Genomic DNA, 19,425 nt, shown 5'->3' with positions numbered 1-19,425 from the left:
TCACCATTGCAGCACCAAACCATGTAACAATAGCAATCATCAGTTATTTCCAAGTCTTTACATCTGTCCCTAAGTGTAGTGTGATCTTTACCTTGAAATTATGTAGACGTATACAGTCAGTGCTCATCAGTGTTGACAAAAGAGGGGAAAAGTTAATGGAATTTTATAAAAGATTATAATTTTTAAAGCTGACTGGAGTTTGGGATTGACATTAATCTCTAAATATTATAAGAACATTACAGGTCAGCACTATCGAATATGAACTTAAAACACCACACTCAAGTGAAGAAAGTGAACGCAGATTTGAAGGCAAATAAGTCTGAAAGACAAAGGCAATCTGACTCACCCAAGTATCCAATCAGAGTAGCCCCAACTGTCCGTGCTGGTCCATTAAGATGCCCTGCTGAGTTGTGTATCAACTTCACAGGAGTGGCATTCTCATGGGAGGAAATGCCTAACTGAAGAATAGGAAAGGGAAAAATGTAACTATACAGGAACAGTCTGAACATTTTGACTGGGAAAGAAAAAAGAACATGATGGGGAACATATCTTTTCTCTCTCTCCATAACAGATTAAAAACATGAATATTCATTTTTTTTAAAATGTGCAAATACTTCCAAAGGTGTGGAAACTCAGAGGTACCTGAGTAGACTCAGTTAAATACAGTCTACTGAGAGAAAGATGGTGAGGGGGTCTTGGGAAACAGCCTCAGGGGTCCTTCTGAATGAGACTCTGTTGTGGTTTAAAGGTTCTTATCACTCACTGCCTCACAGTATTTCTGATTAGTGAATATAATACTTGCCTTACTCCATAGCCAAGTAAATGTCACATAGATTATCCAAAAGTTTATGGATAAAACATGCCCTGTACACAAAATAAATGTTAAATTTTGCACATACATACACAATGTGCTTTTAAAGCAAATATAAGGCATAGACTTAATTCTGTTGTTACCGGTAGAATAAATTTATGTAGTTAATACTCCTTAGAAGATTTTATATATATATATATATATATATATATTCACAGGCAAATCTCTGCAAAAGAGCTTGTCAATACTTACTAGTCCCAAATCCTTTCCCTTCCAGCCTCTTGATTTCCTTCCCCTTAGCTTTGCCTCCTCTAATCAGCCAAAACGTCTTGTCAAGCTCACTGATGACTTCCACCTTCCTAAACCTGATGGCCAGCCTTCATCTTTCTGACTGTTCTAACACATCTGCCACAGTGAATAAGACTTCTACAACACCAGATTCTCCTAGTTTTTCTCCATTCTTGCCCGCTCCATAGTCTTTTCTGCTGGTTCTTCATCATCTTCCCAACGCTGTCACACTGGAATATCCCAGGTCTCCATCTGTAAACCTTCCCTCATCTCCATCTCCATCTCCTCTTTGGTAAGTGTACCTAGTCTTGTGGCCTTACCACCAACTAATGAACACCCGTGGCATTCGAACCTCTCCCCTGAACTCAGATCCATATTTCCAATGATGTCCCCCCCTAAGATGTCTAATACGTTTCTCAAACTTTTGCAAAACTTAATTCTCAGTACCTCCTCCACCCCCCAACTACTCTTCCTATCGTTTTCTCCATATCAGAAAAAGTGACTCTACTTTTGCCTCACCTACCCCACAGGCCTTCTCTTGTTTTGTTTAGCCACACCTGCCTCTGTGGCAGGCATGCACTTTCCTCAGGGCCTTAGCACTTGTATTTCTGGAATGCAAACCCCACCTGCCCATACATGCATCTTATTCTCCATATTCTCATGCTTTGCTGCCTCATCTGTTTCAAAGGCTGCTCCAATTTCACCTTCTTAGTGAGGCTTCCTCTGACCATCCTACTTAAAACTGTAAGCTTCTTTCTCTCACCTTTCCTGCTTTATTTTTCCACATAGCACTCTTCATCTTCTAACATACTCTATGATCAGGTTATTTCTTTAGCTATTATTGTATGCCTCTTCCACTAGAATGTAAGAACCTTAGTAAAGGCAGGGATTTTCTCTTTATCTACTGCTATGTCATGAACAAAATGGTGCCCGGCATTTAGTAGGTTATCCAGAAAAAAATTACAGCCTTAAAAATAGCAATTGTTGCCTTTAGTTTCCTAAAGTTTGATTTCTTAATTGCCAATAAAAATATAAGAATTAATATAAACTATGCACTTGAATTCTCACTCTTCCAAATTAAACTATATATCTAAATATGTTTTGGCTTAAATTCAAAGGCAAATAAACCAAAACAATGTATGAAAGGCATTGTTTTTAGCAACCACTCATACTTGTGTGGTGCCCAGAAGGAAGCTCTGGAACATCTTTCCAGTGAGAATCAGCAGCAGCCCACTGGGGAATCAATCTGCTTACCTGTTTAGCGATGGCTTTGCTGTCCAACTTGTTGTACACTTTCCGGATTCTTGCCACTGTTAGGGCGGACACAGACAGTGCATAAAGGCCAAATGACACCTTTTCCTCTGGTACTAATGACACAGGAGACGGGACCACACCTTCGGATTTTGCATCTTTACCTTCAAAAGAAGAATAATCCTTTTCAAAATCGTCAGTTTGTCTCCTGATCCTAACACAACTTTTTAATTCTTATTATCGTTTTTAAATGGGTAGCCTTGAAAATCTTTTAAAGTGGAACAAGGGAGCTAAATTTAAAAACTATTTAATTTCCAGCTCTTATTTCTTTAATTAGAAAATAAGGAAAAGCATCCAGTCATAAAGCTTTACATCCTAAGTTTTACTCTTCAAATATACTTAATATACAGCATAATGTAAAGGAAGAGGAAGAGTTTTAACTGTTACCAAACAAATCACAAAACACTTCCCCTTGGTTCCAAGGAACAAGGGAATGAAAATGAGTGGAATGTCTATGAGCTTTGTAGCACTAGGCCTCCTTCCCAATGAGAGCCCTCATATATGCCTCTCTTTATTCTTCCAGACAACATGGCAAAGTAGTTTTAAAGCGAGATGGTTTAAGTTTGAACCTCTGCTTTATCACTTAAAAGCTGTGTGACCTGTACATCGTTGCACCTCAGTTTCCTCATCTGTAAAATGGGGATGCAAACAACAGCCCCTAAGTCCCAGTGTTTTGAGGTGATGAATAAATACTTGTGAAGGGCTCAGAGTAGCTATGTCCTTCATGCATATTAACTTATTCAGCACACATTAAGTGCTCAGTCAGTGTTAGCTATTATCAGACACTCTGAATCAAGAACCTGGGTGAAAGAGAAATTACTTAGCCATAAGATTATTACCATTTACAACATATTTGTCCCAACTCTTCTGAGAACTTTGGCAGAATGAGTACAAAGCAATGGAAGGCATCATTTGGAAAGAGTACTACAAAGGAACTGTAGCTTAACATCAACTCTCTGATTCTAAATTCCTTTTGGGAGAATGGATAACAGGAGTGGACTGCAGGAATAAAGACACGAGGAAAACTGATGTTAACTGGTCTAACCTAAAGAATACACGTGTGTATTTTCTAGACCCATCTTTCTTTCCTTTAACCAGAGTAGATATACTTTAAACTGCTTCATGTAATAGGAGAAATGACAGAGAGAAGAAGGCTGGGGTTAGACTGTTAGAAAGTATATACCCACATCTTGAAGCCAACAAGAGAAACTGGAAAACTAGTGACTAGGCATGAAGACAAGAAACAAGAAAGCATAGGATGACCAGTGGAGGAGAGCATTTTGAATAGGAGTGAGTGGTCAATAGCATCATGCTGAAGAAAAGTGGAGGAGAAGGCCCTTTTTTTTGATAAATGTAATGTATAACCTAATCTACACATATGCACTTATTCATGCATCTATACCACAGGAGGTAAGTTTTATACAACTATATGAACAAAGAATATGTTACTCACATGGCATACATACGGCCTGAAAGCTTCCAACATAATTTGGTCCTAGTTCATAAATGGTAGTAACATTTGAAGGAGGTAAAACTTCTTCTAGAAAGTGCGTGGGTCCCAAGCGCCAAACCAACGAAGCGATTTGGCGTTGGGCAGGTGGAGTACCAATGTATGCATAGACTGTGCTAACCACCGGCGGATTGGCAGAGCCTGAGCCCCCGGGAGTACTGTGAACATAATGCAGCTGTAAAGAAAATGAAAGCAAATGTGTGAAATTCAACCCAAAACACTTTCACCAGGAAAATAACCACTTTTTGTGTATATTTTCATTATCCTAAGCCATACAACTTTATGAATGTACAAAAGCTGTTGAGCAGAGAAACATAAGGGCAGGCCAAGATTCTAGAACCCGAACAGCAAGTTGGAAATTTGTAATCCAACTCTGTAATACAGATTAATACAGATAAACTATCTGACGCTAGAAAGGGCAACAGTCAAATATAGGGATTCTGTTACTATCTGGTTGGTTTGCATACCAAATTAACGATGCTGCTATGAAATTTTCAGGTTGATATAAAAACAGCTTTCCAACTATGATATTCAGGCAGTCTTGAAATTAGTTATGATATCTTCAGTATGAGTCTGTTAAATAAAATTATTCATGCAAAGTGTTTTATAATGGGTAAAGGGTTATAAAAGTATTAGAAAAATAGTCTATGTTATAATTTATACACACACGGTTTAATCTCAGTGAAAAATATATTCTCAGATTTGAAATTACACTGACAAGATGCTTAAATTATCATTCAATTCATTACAATAAATACATAATTAGAGTGTAAGAGGTTAGGAAATCAAGTTGCTTCTTGCGGTACAGGCAGCCTTCATCGCTTGACAGAATGAGTAACATTCCCATGGATTGTTTTGTCATAACACTGTCCTAGCTTCAGATCATATTTATTATTCCATATATAACTCCTTTGTGATGTTAATAGTATGAGTATGAAGACCAACGTTTGACGTAAAGTTGGTTTCACAGAACTGTGACTTCTCACAGCCACAGTAATGATGATGATGTAAATATATTAATAATAAATCTCCTACGTCTCAATTCTAGAAGTTGAGGACATTTTTATTTTCAATGATACTAAAAATAATGAAGGAGCAACCTATTAAAGAATCTACAAGCCCATTTCAAACACAATCCTGTATACAAAGAAAATAAATGACTATTCCCAGAGTTCATTTTAGGGTTTATCATACTGAAACACAATGTCACAATAAAATATCATTAAGGAAGGAAATGTATTCAAAAAGGCTGCCCATTTCACTGCTTTTAAAACTTCAATTCACACAAAAGGTAGACCTTTGCTGCTTCTTTTAAGTGATATCACTATAAAAATGGATACCATCTTTTAGAAGCTAAAGAATTTTAAGAGCTTGCTAGTTCAATTCGGTAGAAAGTAACTAGTAGCATTCATCCTGATTCACAAAAGGAACTTCTGATTCTTTACTGGTTGCTTTAATTCTCTTGCCTCTCCTCTGAATACTGTAGTACAGCTATCTAGAGTAATTTTTATACATTCATTTATTCAACAAACAATAAGGGAACACCTTATTACTATTATTATCAGGGACTAATCTGGGTGATCTGAAAACAAGGATGAATACAAACAGTTCCAGCTCTAAAGGAGCACAGAATCTACTGGACTGCATACAGTAATAACAATGAAGTGACAAAATACTGTGTTCATCATTTATTTAATTTAGGCATCCATCTGGTTTCCAACCATCCAACTGGTTTCTCTCTGGTGAAAAAGCACTTAACAATCTGGCTCAAGCACTGACATATTCACTAACATCTTTAGTACCCTGTAACCCCTCCTTTTGAGTCTTTTCTAATCAAGTGACTTGAATTAACCAGCCACATGACTCTCACATATTGTTTAAATGGGTACTGAAGGTCAACTTAAAATTAAGACAGCAATTTAAAACAATACCCCTGCAAACACACATACAGGCAAACACACCCACCCCTAAACTGTCTTACAAAAGCAGGTTGAGATTTATAAGCACAACTACGCTCACCTTCACGGTGCTGACAAGCTGTCCATCAATGTAGAGGGCTGCAGTGCTGTTCTTCAGCATCCCTCTGCTCATCACCAGAACCAGATGATGCCACTGTCCCTCAATGATCAGTTCTCCACAGCGGAAGCGAGCGCAGCATGGCAGAATCTCATAAAACGAGGATTCTTCACTAAAATCATCAACTAAAATGAAGAGGAGAAAGAAATTAAAAACTTAACATCATCCTCATCCTAACAATTATTCACATCTAGACTTTGACTCTATGTTAAAATAATATGATGATGATGTAAATGAAAATACCCTATTCATTCAATAACTACCTAAAACCTGGGATATATTGTGCTTTGTTCTGTTCAAGATACATATAATTATAATCAAATAAAGTTATAATAACTAATGAAATAAAAAATAAATAAAATAGACAGTAAAATAAAGTTACAATAGACAACAACAAAAAGAGATTAGTTGATTATTACCTGTCATGGTCTGTTATAAAAGGTCTTTTAAAATCCTAGTTTGAGATGCATTTGATTATAGAACTGGTTAGACAAACAACCAAGAAAATTAAAAATTTTATTCTTACTTTATGCTCTCAATGATACAAGGGGGCAACTATCTGATTTTAGTTTGTGGTTGTACCACCCTGACCCTTGTCTAACAATAGCTGGTAGTAAGGAGGTGATTTATGGAGCGAAAAGGTATTTTTTTGGTCCAAGTTTCCTGCTTTACCTGACAACTCTGGTGATTTGCTAACATTTGCAATCACTATTGACTCTAATCTGGCTTGTCTCTGCTACCCTGTATGTTGCCAAATCATGCCAGGAAATAATGGGTTAAGTATTAACTTAATGTTAAGATAGTTAAAAATTAATTTATCTTTAATAAGAATTCAAGAGAAGGTGGGACAGCAGCAGAAATCCAGATGTTAAAAATTAATTCCTTCCCTCATCCCAAGAAAAATTTTTTTTTTTTTTTTTTGGGGGGTACGTGGGCCTCTCACTGTTGTGGCCTCTCCCGTTGCGGAGCACAGGCTCCGGACGCGCAGGCTCAGTGGCCATGGCTCACGGGCCTAGCCGCTCCGCGGCATGTGGGATCTTCCCGGACCGGGGCATGAACCCATGTCCCCTGCATCGGCAGGCGGACTCTCAACCACTGCGCCACCAGGGAAGCCCAGAAAAATTTTTTAAAAAGAGCTAATCTTAACCATGTATCTTAAAGCAGACCCACCAGTTTTCAGTACAAGCACATATAATATACTGAAAGTTAAAAGTTTAAATTATTTGAAGAACGAATCACAAATAAAATATTCTACTTCTGGAATCTTAAAATATTTGCATATACTGAAATATCAAGATTATTATTATTTGTTAATTAATTAATTAATTAATTTTTGGCTGTGTTGGGTCTTCGTTGCTGTGCTCGGGCTTCCTCCAGTAGTGGTGAGCGGGGGCTACTCTTCGTTGTGGTGTGTGGGCTTCTCATTGCAGTGGCTTCTCTTGTTGCAAAGCACGGGCTCTAGGCACATGGGCTTCAGTAGTTGTGGCACACGGGCTCAGTAGTTGTGGCTCATGGGCTCTAGAGCACAGGCTCAGTAGTGTGGCGCATGGGCTTAGTTGTTCCACGGCATGTGGGATCTTCCTGGATCAGGGATTGAACCCATGTCCCCTGAATTGGCAGGTGGATTCTTAACCACTGTGCCACCGGGGAAGTCCCCCAAGATTATATTTTTAAATGACAATTCAGAAGATACATCTACTGATGAGTTAAGACCACTACAAAGACAGCATCTTATCCATAGGTGACCTAATTAGGAAGAGACTTGAATAAACTAGGCAAAAAGCAGGGTCAAATAGCTTTGAAAGGTCTAGTGTTATGGACCAAGGGACGTGAATGAAAAGATAAAAGGTTATGGGTGAAACCAAGAACTGTTCCCTCTCCCTTCCCTGGTTATTAGACTTAATCTTCTTGAGAACTGTAGAAGATATTACTTATGAAAATTTTCTGAGGGCTTCACATTCTGACTCAGGCTTAAACTAAGATATACCCAGCATTCAGTGGTGTGTCAGGATATTTGGTAAGCCAACTGGTTTCTGACAGCTTTTAGTTACCTAGGCATCTTAATGGACTATAGCTGTTCAGAGGACGGATGCTTGTAATAGTAGCATCGTTTGTATTACTAAGGTATATGTTACTATAATTTCTAGTTATATATAGACTATCGTAGTCTTGAAAATTACATTTAGTGAAAATGATATAGTTAGAAAACATTTTTTATTGAAATATCCCTAGATCTAATCTTAACTTTTCCATTAAATTCTATCTTCTTTCCAAATTCTCCATTATTATTCACTTTTCTCATTATTTCCCTTTCAAGTCATCTGTGTTTTTCTTCCTTTATTTTTCCTTCTTCTCATTCATTTATACTTTTATATAATATTTGTGGGCCTAATATTTGCTAGGCACTATTTTCGGTGGCAGGGCCTAGATTACAAAGATAGTAACATTGTGTATGGGCACTTAAGAGTTCTAGTAAGGTAGACAGACAAAAACAAAACAAAGAATTAAAATCTATGAAATCCAGATAAGTGATAAAGAATATTAAACAAAGGCTATGACAGTGGACATAGGGAGGAAAGGAAGATTCAAGAAATGTTAAGGAGGCATAATAAAGTAAGACTTAGTAGAAGGGGTGGTATTTTCAAGGATGACTTGAGGTTTCTAGATGGGATAACAGCTAGTGAGGGTGTCAGTTACCAAGACAGGAAAATGAAGGAGATACATACAGATTTTATGAACAAATATTACAGTTTTAAGTTTTTCAGGAGGACTATTCATATTAAGATATTTAATATGCAGTTGAAAATATGAGGACAAAGCCTGGGACACAGACATATTAAAATTCTTTAACTCCAGAGTCCCTGAGGGTAAAAAGACCTAATGCTAAAAGAAACTGATGTTTTCTCATGAAGAACAGGTTGAGTACAAAGACTAAACATAAGAGCTTGAAGAATACTAATTTTAAGGGGAAGATGGAAGAGAAAGCTGTTGAAAGAAATTGCAAGAGAGGTCAGAGAAGTAGTGAAAGAACAAGGAATGGGTATCTCAAATTGAAGACTGCAGATAGTTTTAATTAGGAAGAAAACATCAATAGGATCAAATGCCACAAAAGGGGCAAATAAAGTATCCACTAGGATTTTAAAGCACTTACTGTATTGATGCCTAACTCTGTGCTGACTGTGATGAAGAATCCTAAGTAAGACAAAAAGCCTTGCAATCAAACTGAGGAGGTAACATTCATATTCAATTAATATGTGAATACCAACCACAGGGGAAGCAATATGTGCTATTATTTTATTTAGTCAGTTAAAAGACAAAAATCAGATGATAAAAAAGAGGTACATATATATATATATATATATATATATATATATACACACACATACACAAATGCTTATATTCAGAGCAAAGAAAATTCAGTGAACTGAGATTTCTATTTTATGTTACTCATATCATTTAGGAAGGTATTCATGAATGCCTTGAGTTTGAAGTTCTATTGCATAGTAACGTAACATTATGGCATACTGGAGGGAATTAGTGAATTAGGATTATTAAATGGACTGTATTAAGTCTTGAAGGTAAGTGATGAATAAAGTAATTAAAATGTTATTGTGTCTAGCACAGAGTGGCACATATGGTAGGCAGGTGCTCAATGAATATTCATTAGTTAAGCAGAATTCACAGCCAATGAAAATCCCTACTAAAATATATTAAACAAGCATCCTGCATTCCTAGCAAAAGCTGTGATTTCCTGGCAAGTAGAGATGAATCCTTATTTTAGGAACTCTCTCCACTGTTTTCTAAGTCTCTTTTGAAAGTGAAGGTGCCTTAAAATTTCACTGGTAAACAATATTCAAGATTTTATACAACCTGTTCTATTCTGTAATAATTTAAATTAGAAAAGAATTACCAGCTGGACCTTAAAACCAACCTTTAAAATGAAGTTTGCTCAGTCATAAAAAGAAACGAAATTAAGCTCTTTGTAATGAGGTGGATCGACCTAGAGTCTGTCATACAGAGTGAAGTAAGTCAGAAAGAGAAAGACAAATACCGTATGCTAACACATATATATGGAATTTAAGAAAAAAAAAAGTCATGAAGAGCCTAGGGGTAAGACAGGAATAAAGACACAGACCTACTAGAGAATGGACTTGAGGATACGGGGAGGGGGAAGGGTAAGCTGTGACAAAGCGAAAGAGAGGCATGGACATATATACACTACCAAACGTAAGGTAGATAGCTAGTGGGAAGCAGCCGCATAGCACAGGGAGATCAGCTCAGTGCTTTGTGGCCACCTAGTGGGGTGGGATAGGGAGGGTTGGAGGGAGGGAGATGCAAGAGGGAAGAGATATGGGAACATATGTATATGTATAACTGATTCACTTCATTATAAAGCAGAAACTAACACACCATTGTAAAGCAATTATACTCCAATAAAGATGTATAAAACAAAATTAAAAAAATAAATAAAATGAAGTTTGCTACTTTTAATAGTCACAAGAAGCAAAAAGAAAAAGACAGATACTGACCATAGTTTTGGAGTAGTTCCTCTTTGGTGGAGACAATCAGCGATCGGTCTTTTGCTGATAGAACTATGGCAAGGCACACATAATGCTGCTCGGAAGAATTCGCTCGGCGAACAATAGTAAGAAGTCTGACAGGGTGGTTATTTGGAGGAGAACTGAAATGTTCAATGCAAAACCAGCTGGAGTAGCTTAAGCCAGATGGAGGAGGGAAGAATCTTTCACCTAAAGTGAAAATAGAAAAGTAACAATGAAAGAGTTTGTGTTGACTCATATTTATATTTTAAAAAGATGCCAAGAAAAGCAAAATCTCTAAATAAAATATAATCTACTGGGGTAAAAAAAAATCTCATAAGCAGATAAAGTAATATTTACCGGAACCAATGCCACTGACCACGGCCCCATCAGTAAGACCTGTTGTGACGGCATTGTTTGTAGGGGCATTATGAGGCGCCAAACTGGGCAGAAACAGGCACCTGTTAAAGAAAAGAAAACGCACATATTAGAGAGCAACTGTTTTCTTCTCTTATTACTATGTACTTACCACAGTGGAAAAAACTACCATTATTTAAGGGTAACCAGAGATAAGAGATCATGGAATAAGTCTGGATGCCTAACAAAGTCCTTCCCTTCTTTCAATTGTGAGTACCAAAAGATATATTTAAAAAATCTCCATTTTAAAAAATTTAAATTAAAAAAGATAATAGTATAATTTGCACATGTAAAATGCACCAAAGTATAACCTTGTTCAAGACACTGGAAATTTTTCATCACCACAGAAAAATTCCCCTGTGCCCCTTTCTAGTGAGTCACTCTCCTCTGTTACACTGTCCTGATTAGTTTTGCCCAGTCCCAAATATGTTTTAATTCATTGTTCGATACTACCCCACAACAATGTTCTTAAAATACAATTTATAGCTTTAGATCAATGTAGAAGAATCCCACAAACAACCAGTATAGACATAGGTCTTCTCTCTTAGTGTTTATGTCCATTTTGAGGACGACAGACTTTATAAATATACTCTTCTAGATTCACTATAGATATTTTTTTAATGATTAATATACTTTATTATAGACAGACTTTATAAATATACTCTTCTAGATTCGCTATAGATTCTTTTTTTTAAATGGTTAATATACTTTATTATAGAGCTTTTTTAAACTTATTTTTTTATAAGCAGAGGAGAATCTCTCTCTCTTTTTGTTTTTCGCCATGCGGCTTATGGGATCTCAGTTCCCCAACCATGGATTGAACCCGGGCGAAGGCAGTGAAAGCCCAGAATCTTAACCACTAGGCCACCAGGGAACTCCCTAGATTCTTTGTTACTTCTGCTGTTTAAGTTTTTCTGCCACTTCAAAGTATTTATTCATTTAATGTGATAGTAACTGAATACTTATAATGTATAAAATACTAAGATTTATAATGTATAAGATACTAAGTTAGGTAATTTGAGAGAAAAAAGGACAAAACCTAGCCAAAGAGCTTTTAATCTAATTTTAATTTGCATATTATCTGTAACTTTATTATACTAAATCAGAGGTTGACAAACATTTTCTAGAGTGGGCCAGAGCATAAATATTTTATGCTTTGCAGGCCAGATAGCCTCCATCATGACTTTGCAGTCTAGCATGAAAGCAGCCATAGATAACACATATACATAAATGAATGTGGCTGTGTTACCATGAAACTTTACAAAAAGAGAAAAAAAGAGAATTTACAAAAACAGATTTGGACTGTGCACCTTAGATTGCTGACTCCTATACCATATCAATTTATTTAGTATAATAAATAAGAACAATTAAATCCAAAAATCTTAACATGCTCAAGGAACTCAATCATTTGAAAATATATAGCATATACTAAATTTTAATCAAGTAGATTTAAAACCAAAGATCTATTCCTCAAAGGCAAGACTGAGGCATGAAATATAATATAGCTTGGCTACCTGGCAAATTTCTTACCCAAACCCTTCAAGGGATGTGTCAAATTCAACAAAAGTCGGAGTAACTGATGACCCATGAAGTCTGATGTCATGTGGGGTTGTCATGGAGACCAAGCACTTCACCCTGGTCAGGGGTACAGTACTTCCTTCTGCAGATTTCACTAGGCTCTTGCTTATGCGGTAATGGTTATCTTCATGTAAGCTGAAGACACTATCAGAACCCAGACCTTCCATAGATGTGATCATACTACCTATAAGTCAAAGAAAATCTCTTGAGAAAAATATCATATAGATTTCTAAAATAGTGACTTTAACAAGGCTGATTAATTTTAAATATACTCTTCAGTTTCAATATATACAATAATTTTATTTTTAAACTCCAAAGCTATTATCCAGTCTTTTTTTTTTGCAGTACGCGGGCCTCTCACTGTTGTGGCCTCTCCCATTGTGGAGCACAGGCTCCGGACGCACAGCCTCAGTGGCCACGGCTCACAGGCCCAGCCGCTCCGCGGCATGTGGGATCCTCCCGGACCAGGGCAGGAACCCGTGTCGCCTGCATCGGCAGGCAGACTCTCAACCACTGCGCCACCAGGGATGCCCTCTCCCCATTTTTAATCCTTTCCATATAGCTATTAAAATTAAACACGTGATCACAAAAATACTTGAATTTTAAAATTCCTATATGCATGCAAATGGTAACACTTTTAAGAACAAAAAAATAAAATTTAAACAAGCTATTCTATTCTTTCAGGAATACATTATAAATGTAATGGAGAAAATATTCCCTCTCAAGATAAACCACATGAATTTAATTATTTCCCTCTTAAGTGTGCTAAGCAGTCAGGCAACCATAAAAATATTTCAATATTCTTAGAGAAATGAACTATTTTTTGTCAATTCTAAGGAACTGCGTAAAGTACAAAAACAACAACAACAACAAAAATATATACATGCAGGGGATGTATATTAATTGATAAGAAATATTGAAATACTGTTTTCCAATAAAACTGTGTTGGAACTCAAAAGGTATTAGTGTTTCCAAAACACAGTATTCACTTATCACTGATAATAAATTGTAGGAGGAAGTATTGAGGTTGAAATAATGGTTGAAAGTTGTTTAATCTCTTTGATTCTCACCTGAAAAAAAAAAGGGTTGAACTAAATGATTACTATATGCTTGAAGAACAGGCATTCTACTCTTCTAGGTTCCATTCTTTCCTGCTTCACTAGTAACGGTTATTTCAATCCATTAACACAAAGACCTTAACTATGGCTAACAACAAGACAAAATAAATTGTAAAGTTAAAACCCACCAAACTATAGTTAACACTGGGAGGAAATCCAGGGCATCTGAGCTCTCTATTGAGAGTACTCTTTCCCCCCAGCTCTTGAGTGGATGGAATCTGACGCTCTTCCATGGTCTATGCTGGATGGGTAGGCAGTGCCTACATTCTAACACACCCCTCTCCATCATCCTTGCATCAGCCTAATGCAAAAACTTCTCTTCCTTGGAGGTTCTGCATTAGCAATCCTATCACACACCTCTCTATGAAACTGCCACCTACTAATGCTGGCATTTCATTCTCACCTCTTCCTTGTACTAATTGTTACCAGTGCACTGGGGGATCTCAAGGTCCACATGAACAACCTATCTAACACCTCCCTTCTATGATCACCTTTCCTCCAATAAGCTTTACTTTACTCCAGAGACAAATTTTGGGCACAGTCCTTTTCTTTGCTTTTCTCACCGCTCCAATTTTGATTGCCATTACCCTACCTCATTCCTCCAGTTCACCCATTCTTTTTCTCTCACTACATTTGCTTTTTAGCCTAGCCATTCTTCTCCAGCCCAGTGATCTATCTCTTTTCTCCCAGCCTATCACTAGCTGCTTGACTTTACTTCTTCCCCTATCTATCCTATACTCCTTGGTGTTTCTCTTTGACTACTTTTATTAGTATTTTAAATTTCCTGTCCTCCATGTCCTCCTGCACCAGCTGTCCTGCAAAGCCACAGCCTGTGAATAGCCCAGTCAACCACTCTAGTTCAGGCAGCAAAGGCTAACTGAGAAAGGTAAAGAAATTACAGATCTTCTGAGAAAGAGGTATTCCCCCTTCCAAGCCAAGGGTTATTCTGCACATAGTTCTCACCTCCTCTGGATCTTGCTTGTATCACTGATTCCTTTGCCACCCCCATCTGCCCGCTTCTCCAGTCAAACAATGAGATCTTACATTTTTCTATTTAAATAACAACAAATGAAAAACAACAACAAACCCTTCCCTTTCTTTTCTTTTACAGTCGAACCTCTTGAAATAATTTTCTTCCCTTACATGATTTTCATATATAAGATAAACCAAAAAAGGGAACTTCAAAGGTCAACTTACTTCTCATCTCTGGCTCATAACTCAGTGAACTTGGTTTGTGTACCCTATATTGTTTTAGCAATTTTTTGTCCCAGGCACCACAATTTAATGGACTTGCCAAACGTAAAAACTCCCTAAAGAAGAGACAAAGCAAAGTTATTCCTTGATTGGGAACATTATATAATTCATAAACTAAACACACAAAAAATGTGACTTAATGAATTATAACAGACTAATTAAAAATACTAAAGCAATCTGAACAGTTACTATAACATACAATGCTAATTTTATGTTTTAATTCATCAAGCAGTGAAAAGAGCACCAAGTATTGTGAAAAGTTACAAAGGAAACCTGAGGAGCATGTTCTCCTGGAATGTGATGGGCAGAAATATAGTGAATTGTCAAGGGGTTACAAAAATAGAAGCCCTTTATATCCAGTCATTTACAGCATCATGTAAAAGGAAAAAAATGAAAGAAAGAATACTTCTCTGAATTTTCAATTACCTACAGCAGAAAAAACAAATATTTAAAGGTCAGGTACCCTTTGCCAGTTTTTCACATAGAGTGTGATACACAATTAGCTCATAATCTATGGCTTGCCAGCAGCTAGGTGCCTATACCATCATGTGACCTTTGCATTCACCTAATTCATTCACTGTGAAAACTGAGCATGTCCAAATGGTTGGTTTCCATTGCTTCCTCTGTTTACCTAAATAGGCGGTACAAGTTATTTAGTAAAATACAAGCATGAGGTATGAGATAGTCTCTTTTTCTCATTCAGTCTCTCTACTTTTAAAGTAGCAGATCATCAAAAAGGATCATGGGAAAATCTCCATGCTGTTTTCAAAACTTTAGGTCTCTGAATATATTCATAATGTGACAAAGTGAGCAGAGACTGTGTCATTCATCTTGGTATTACTAAGGCCTGGCACACTGCCCTGTACAATACTGTTTAACAAATGTTAACCACAGAGGTTTTTCTTAGCTTGGAGTCAGTTAAAAAATATAAATTACAAATAGAGTCCAACCATTCTTAAGAAAGTTCCAAAAGTTTTATGAAAAAGGAGTACTTTAACAGCAGAAAAGAATTATTTTATTTATTTAAAAATATATTTATTTATTTATTTATTTACACAGGGCCTTATTTGCGGTAGGCGGGCTCCTCAGTTGCAGCTGAAAGTAACAAGATATATGAGAGTATTTTTTTAAGGAGGGACAAGATGATTTAAACATTAAATCTGTTTGGCTAGGTAATTTCAAGGAAAGTTTTTTTTTTCAATGTTGTTTTATCCCTAAAACACAGAGCACTGTTTCTCTTATATTAAAAAAGGTTATTCAAATATACTTATTTCTCGAATGGCTAAACTGTGCAAGGTATATCCACACCATGGACTACAACTCAGCAATAGAAAGAAACAAACTCTTGATACATAACAATCTAGATGCATCTCAAAGGCACTATAACGAGTGAAAAAAGCAAATCACAAAAGGTCGTATACTGTATGATTCAATTTACATAACATTTTCAAAGTGACAAAATTACGGAGATGGAGAACAGAGTTGTTTCTAGGGGTTAGAGATGGCGGGGGTTAGGGAAGTGGCTATGATAATAAAGAGGGAGCACTGGGGAGATCTTTGTGGCATCTTAATTGTGTGATGGCACATCAATCTGACACAAGTGATAAATAACAGGGGAACTGTAGCATACGTGGATACATTGTACCAATGTCCGTTTCTTGGCTTTGATACTGTCCTGTAGTTACCTAAGATGTAACCACTGGGGGAAACTGGATGACGAGGACACAGAATCTCTCTGATCTACCTTTACAACTTCCTCTGAATCTCTAATTATTTTAAAATTTAAAAAGTGTTTCTTAAAAGAGTTAGTCCACATAAAATGTTCTTATCTATGAAGTAGATGCAAGTCATACAAATATAACATGACTCCATTTTTAAAGGGAAGTGAGAGTTTGCTGGATTCAAGCAGAAGAAATGACCAATGGACAAAAACATCCTGTTTACTAATAACTAGATTGATCTGTTTCTAAGTGCAATATTTTGGGCATTTTGCCCATTTTTGTGGTGTTTTGGTTTTGCCCACAGATAACTGAATATATGTTTATTAAAGCAAGACTCTTGACTATAAAGGCTCTAGAAACGGCCATTACTAATGGTGGCTTATTTGAATGTGAAGAAGAGAACATACTGACCTCAGCACCATGGGCTCCAGAGCCTGAGAGGCTAATCGTTCAAACATCCGCTGGAGGGGCGGGTGCAGTGAGTGGTCCTCATCAGCCAGCGCAGCACTGCACCGCTGCAGCAGTCGCGCATGGAGACCAGCTTCACACATGACTTGCTGGTTTCTTTCTGTGTGCACCAGTGATTGTAAAATATTTGCCACGGCAAGTTGAAGGTCCAAAGCATGCTGGAGTTAACAAAGAAATTCATGCCACCAGGGCATTCTTAATAAGATAGGTGATAGTTCTCTCCTTTTAAGAGTTGAAGCACACCTTTTATTTTAATATGAGGTCTCTACATGCTTCAAATTACATTCAGATGAATTAAGTAGCTGACTTAGAGGGACACAGCAACTCCAGAACAGGGCCAGGGAAATATTTCTGGTCTTCAATCTGTTAGAAGCATACCTAGCTCAACTCCATTTTCTTTCAAGTCTTTCATATTACATGACTATATGTAACTAATAATATTTTTATTTTTATAGAAATAGTGGGTATAAAGTAAATATTTTTCATGGTAAGTAAATAACCAGTTTAAAGAATGACCTATTGTTAACATTTGTGACACTTTAGGCCTTCGAAACCATACAACAGTTTAAACAAAACTAGTCACCCAAACTCCAGTTCACCCAAACTCCTGAATGTTACAAATGAAAATACATAAATAGCCTCAAAATGGTACCTTCAGTCATTTTTCTTCCTGTATTATTTATTAACAATTTCCACTGCTGAGCAGGATTTACAAGGAGAAAGAGAATTATTTTAGTACCAGAAGTAACTGCATTTTAACAAATGAGTTGTATTCTAAAACATACATATCTACTACTCATTAGGAAAGTTAAGACTCAAACACAAAAATCCTGTTTTTTTCCTTTACCTACTTCAGTATGTGACACAGAAAGGTTCCATGTCACCTTCTTGGTCCCACTCCCTTGCTCATGCAGTCACACCTTCCACTCATTAAAGACAGGAAGGAACCAATCTATCCAAGCTTACTTCTGGTTGTGTCACTGACCCAACAGAGGCCAGGAGGTCCAGCATAGAAAGCATGGCTCCAGGATGGATGATGACAGCATCAGAACTCTGGAGAGATGAAGTTGCCACATGTAGTTTCAGGTCAGCAACATTTTTAGGAGGGTAGACAGGGGGAGTTGAAACAGAATGATATGCATGCCTATGAAAAGAAAGAAGGGTAATTGGGTATTTAATTTCAATCACATTCTCTGTTCATTTTCTTCATCTTCTACTACCTTTCTCCACTGAGTAAAAAAAAGCCTTATAATTAAGGGTTGGGTAACAAAACACCTTAACGTTGGGAAATTAAAAAACAATACATTATCAATTCTTGAGTCACATATAGACAACTTATCAAGTCTTTTAGGCTCTTATATGTTTTTACCACTTACTATTTGGATTGTTTCATTAAAGAATGGCACATGATGACTAGTTAACATTACTCTATGGTGTATTTGAAAGTTGCTAAAAGAGTAGATCCTAGAAGTTCTCATCACAAGGAAGAACCCATTTTTTCCTTCAATCTATGTAAGGTGATGGATGTTAACTAAACCTACTGTAGTAATCATTTTGCAACACATGTAAGCCAAGTCATTACGATGTACACCTTAAACGTTATACAGTGCAGTATATCAATTATATCTCAGTAAAACTGAAAAAAAGAAAAACAAAAAGAATAACATACATGACAGCAGATATAAAGAATAGGTGAAATTACAGTGAGTCAAAGCTCTAAGAAAGATGATATTTCTGATAATTTGTGATGAGAGTACAAGTTATATTAAGTGCCTCAGTGAGAGTGTTTTCTTTGAAATTTCCTATGTGTTTTTAACCTTTCCTTAAACCATGGGTAATAATAATCAAGAACAAACAAGATCAAAGCGGCCTACTCTATAACTGGTTCAACTGAGTCAGAGTTGGCTCAGAATGCTGGCCACATGTCAATAAATGTATTAAGAATCAAGGGAGTTCTCCTTTAGCTTATTTGGAACTACATTCACGCTCTTTTGCATTATCCTCCCTACCACTGAGAATATTCACAATTTTTAAAAACTTGGGATATTTTACGTAACAAGCTTCCATGAGTTAGAAAGCCTAGCCATGCCCTGAATGCACAACATTTCTTCTCATCAATGATCTCCACCGTCTATTTCATACTCTTCTTCTGCAATTCATGAGTTTTGCACATTTTGTATCTTGGCACAAGGAAACAGATGCTTGTGGGTTCAGCCTATGGGAGCTCTTTGTTCCAATGAATTGGTTTCAGCATAATTTGTCTAATGCTGAGCTCTGTCACTGACAGCAGCGCAGTTTCAGCTCTCTGGCACAAGAGCAGCTTGGGAAACAGATG

The 19,425-nt window shown here is 36.8% G+C and overlaps 1 protein-coding gene across 1 annotated transcript in view; it reads right to left on the bottom strand.

Moving 5' to 3' along the window:
• The window catches only part of WDFY3 (WD repeat and FYVE domain containing 3), a 174,108-nt gene that overhangs the window by 98,115 nt on the left and 56,568 nt on the right, over positions 1 to 19,425 (bottom strand). The window contains exons 13-22 of the mRNA XM_065878335.1: positions 18,057 to 18,234; positions 17,034 to 17,248; positions 14,845 to 14,957; positions 12,482 to 12,713; positions 10,895 to 10,995; positions 10,526 to 10,744; positions 5,940 to 6,121; positions 3,864 to 4,095; positions 2,354 to 2,514; positions 347 to 458 (exon numbers count right to left, since the gene is read on the bottom strand). Of these exons, the coding sequence (XP_065734407.1) occupies positions 347 to 458; positions 2,354 to 2,514; positions 3,864 to 4,095; positions 5,940 to 6,121; positions 10,526 to 10,744; positions 10,895 to 10,995; positions 12,482 to 12,713; positions 14,845 to 14,957; positions 17,034 to 17,248; positions 18,057 to 18,234 (1,745 nt within the window). The remainder of the gene's footprint in view (positions 1 to 346; positions 459 to 2,353; positions 2,515 to 3,863; positions 4,096 to 5,939; positions 6,122 to 10,525; positions 10,745 to 10,894; positions 10,996 to 12,481; positions 12,714 to 14,844; positions 14,958 to 17,033; positions 17,249 to 18,056; positions 18,235 to 19,425) is intronic.

The sequence above is a fragment of the Phocoena phocoena genome, chromosome 5 (assembly GCF_963924675.1).
Source record: "Phocoena phocoena chromosome 5, mPhoPho1.1, whole genome shotgun sequence".
Taxonomy (NCBI): domain Eukaryota; kingdom Metazoa; phylum Chordata; class Mammalia; order Artiodactyla; family Phocoenidae; genus Phocoena; species Phocoena phocoena.
The sequence above is the reverse complement of the archived record's forward strand: the minus strand, read 5'-3'. Positions and strand labels throughout refer to the sequence as shown.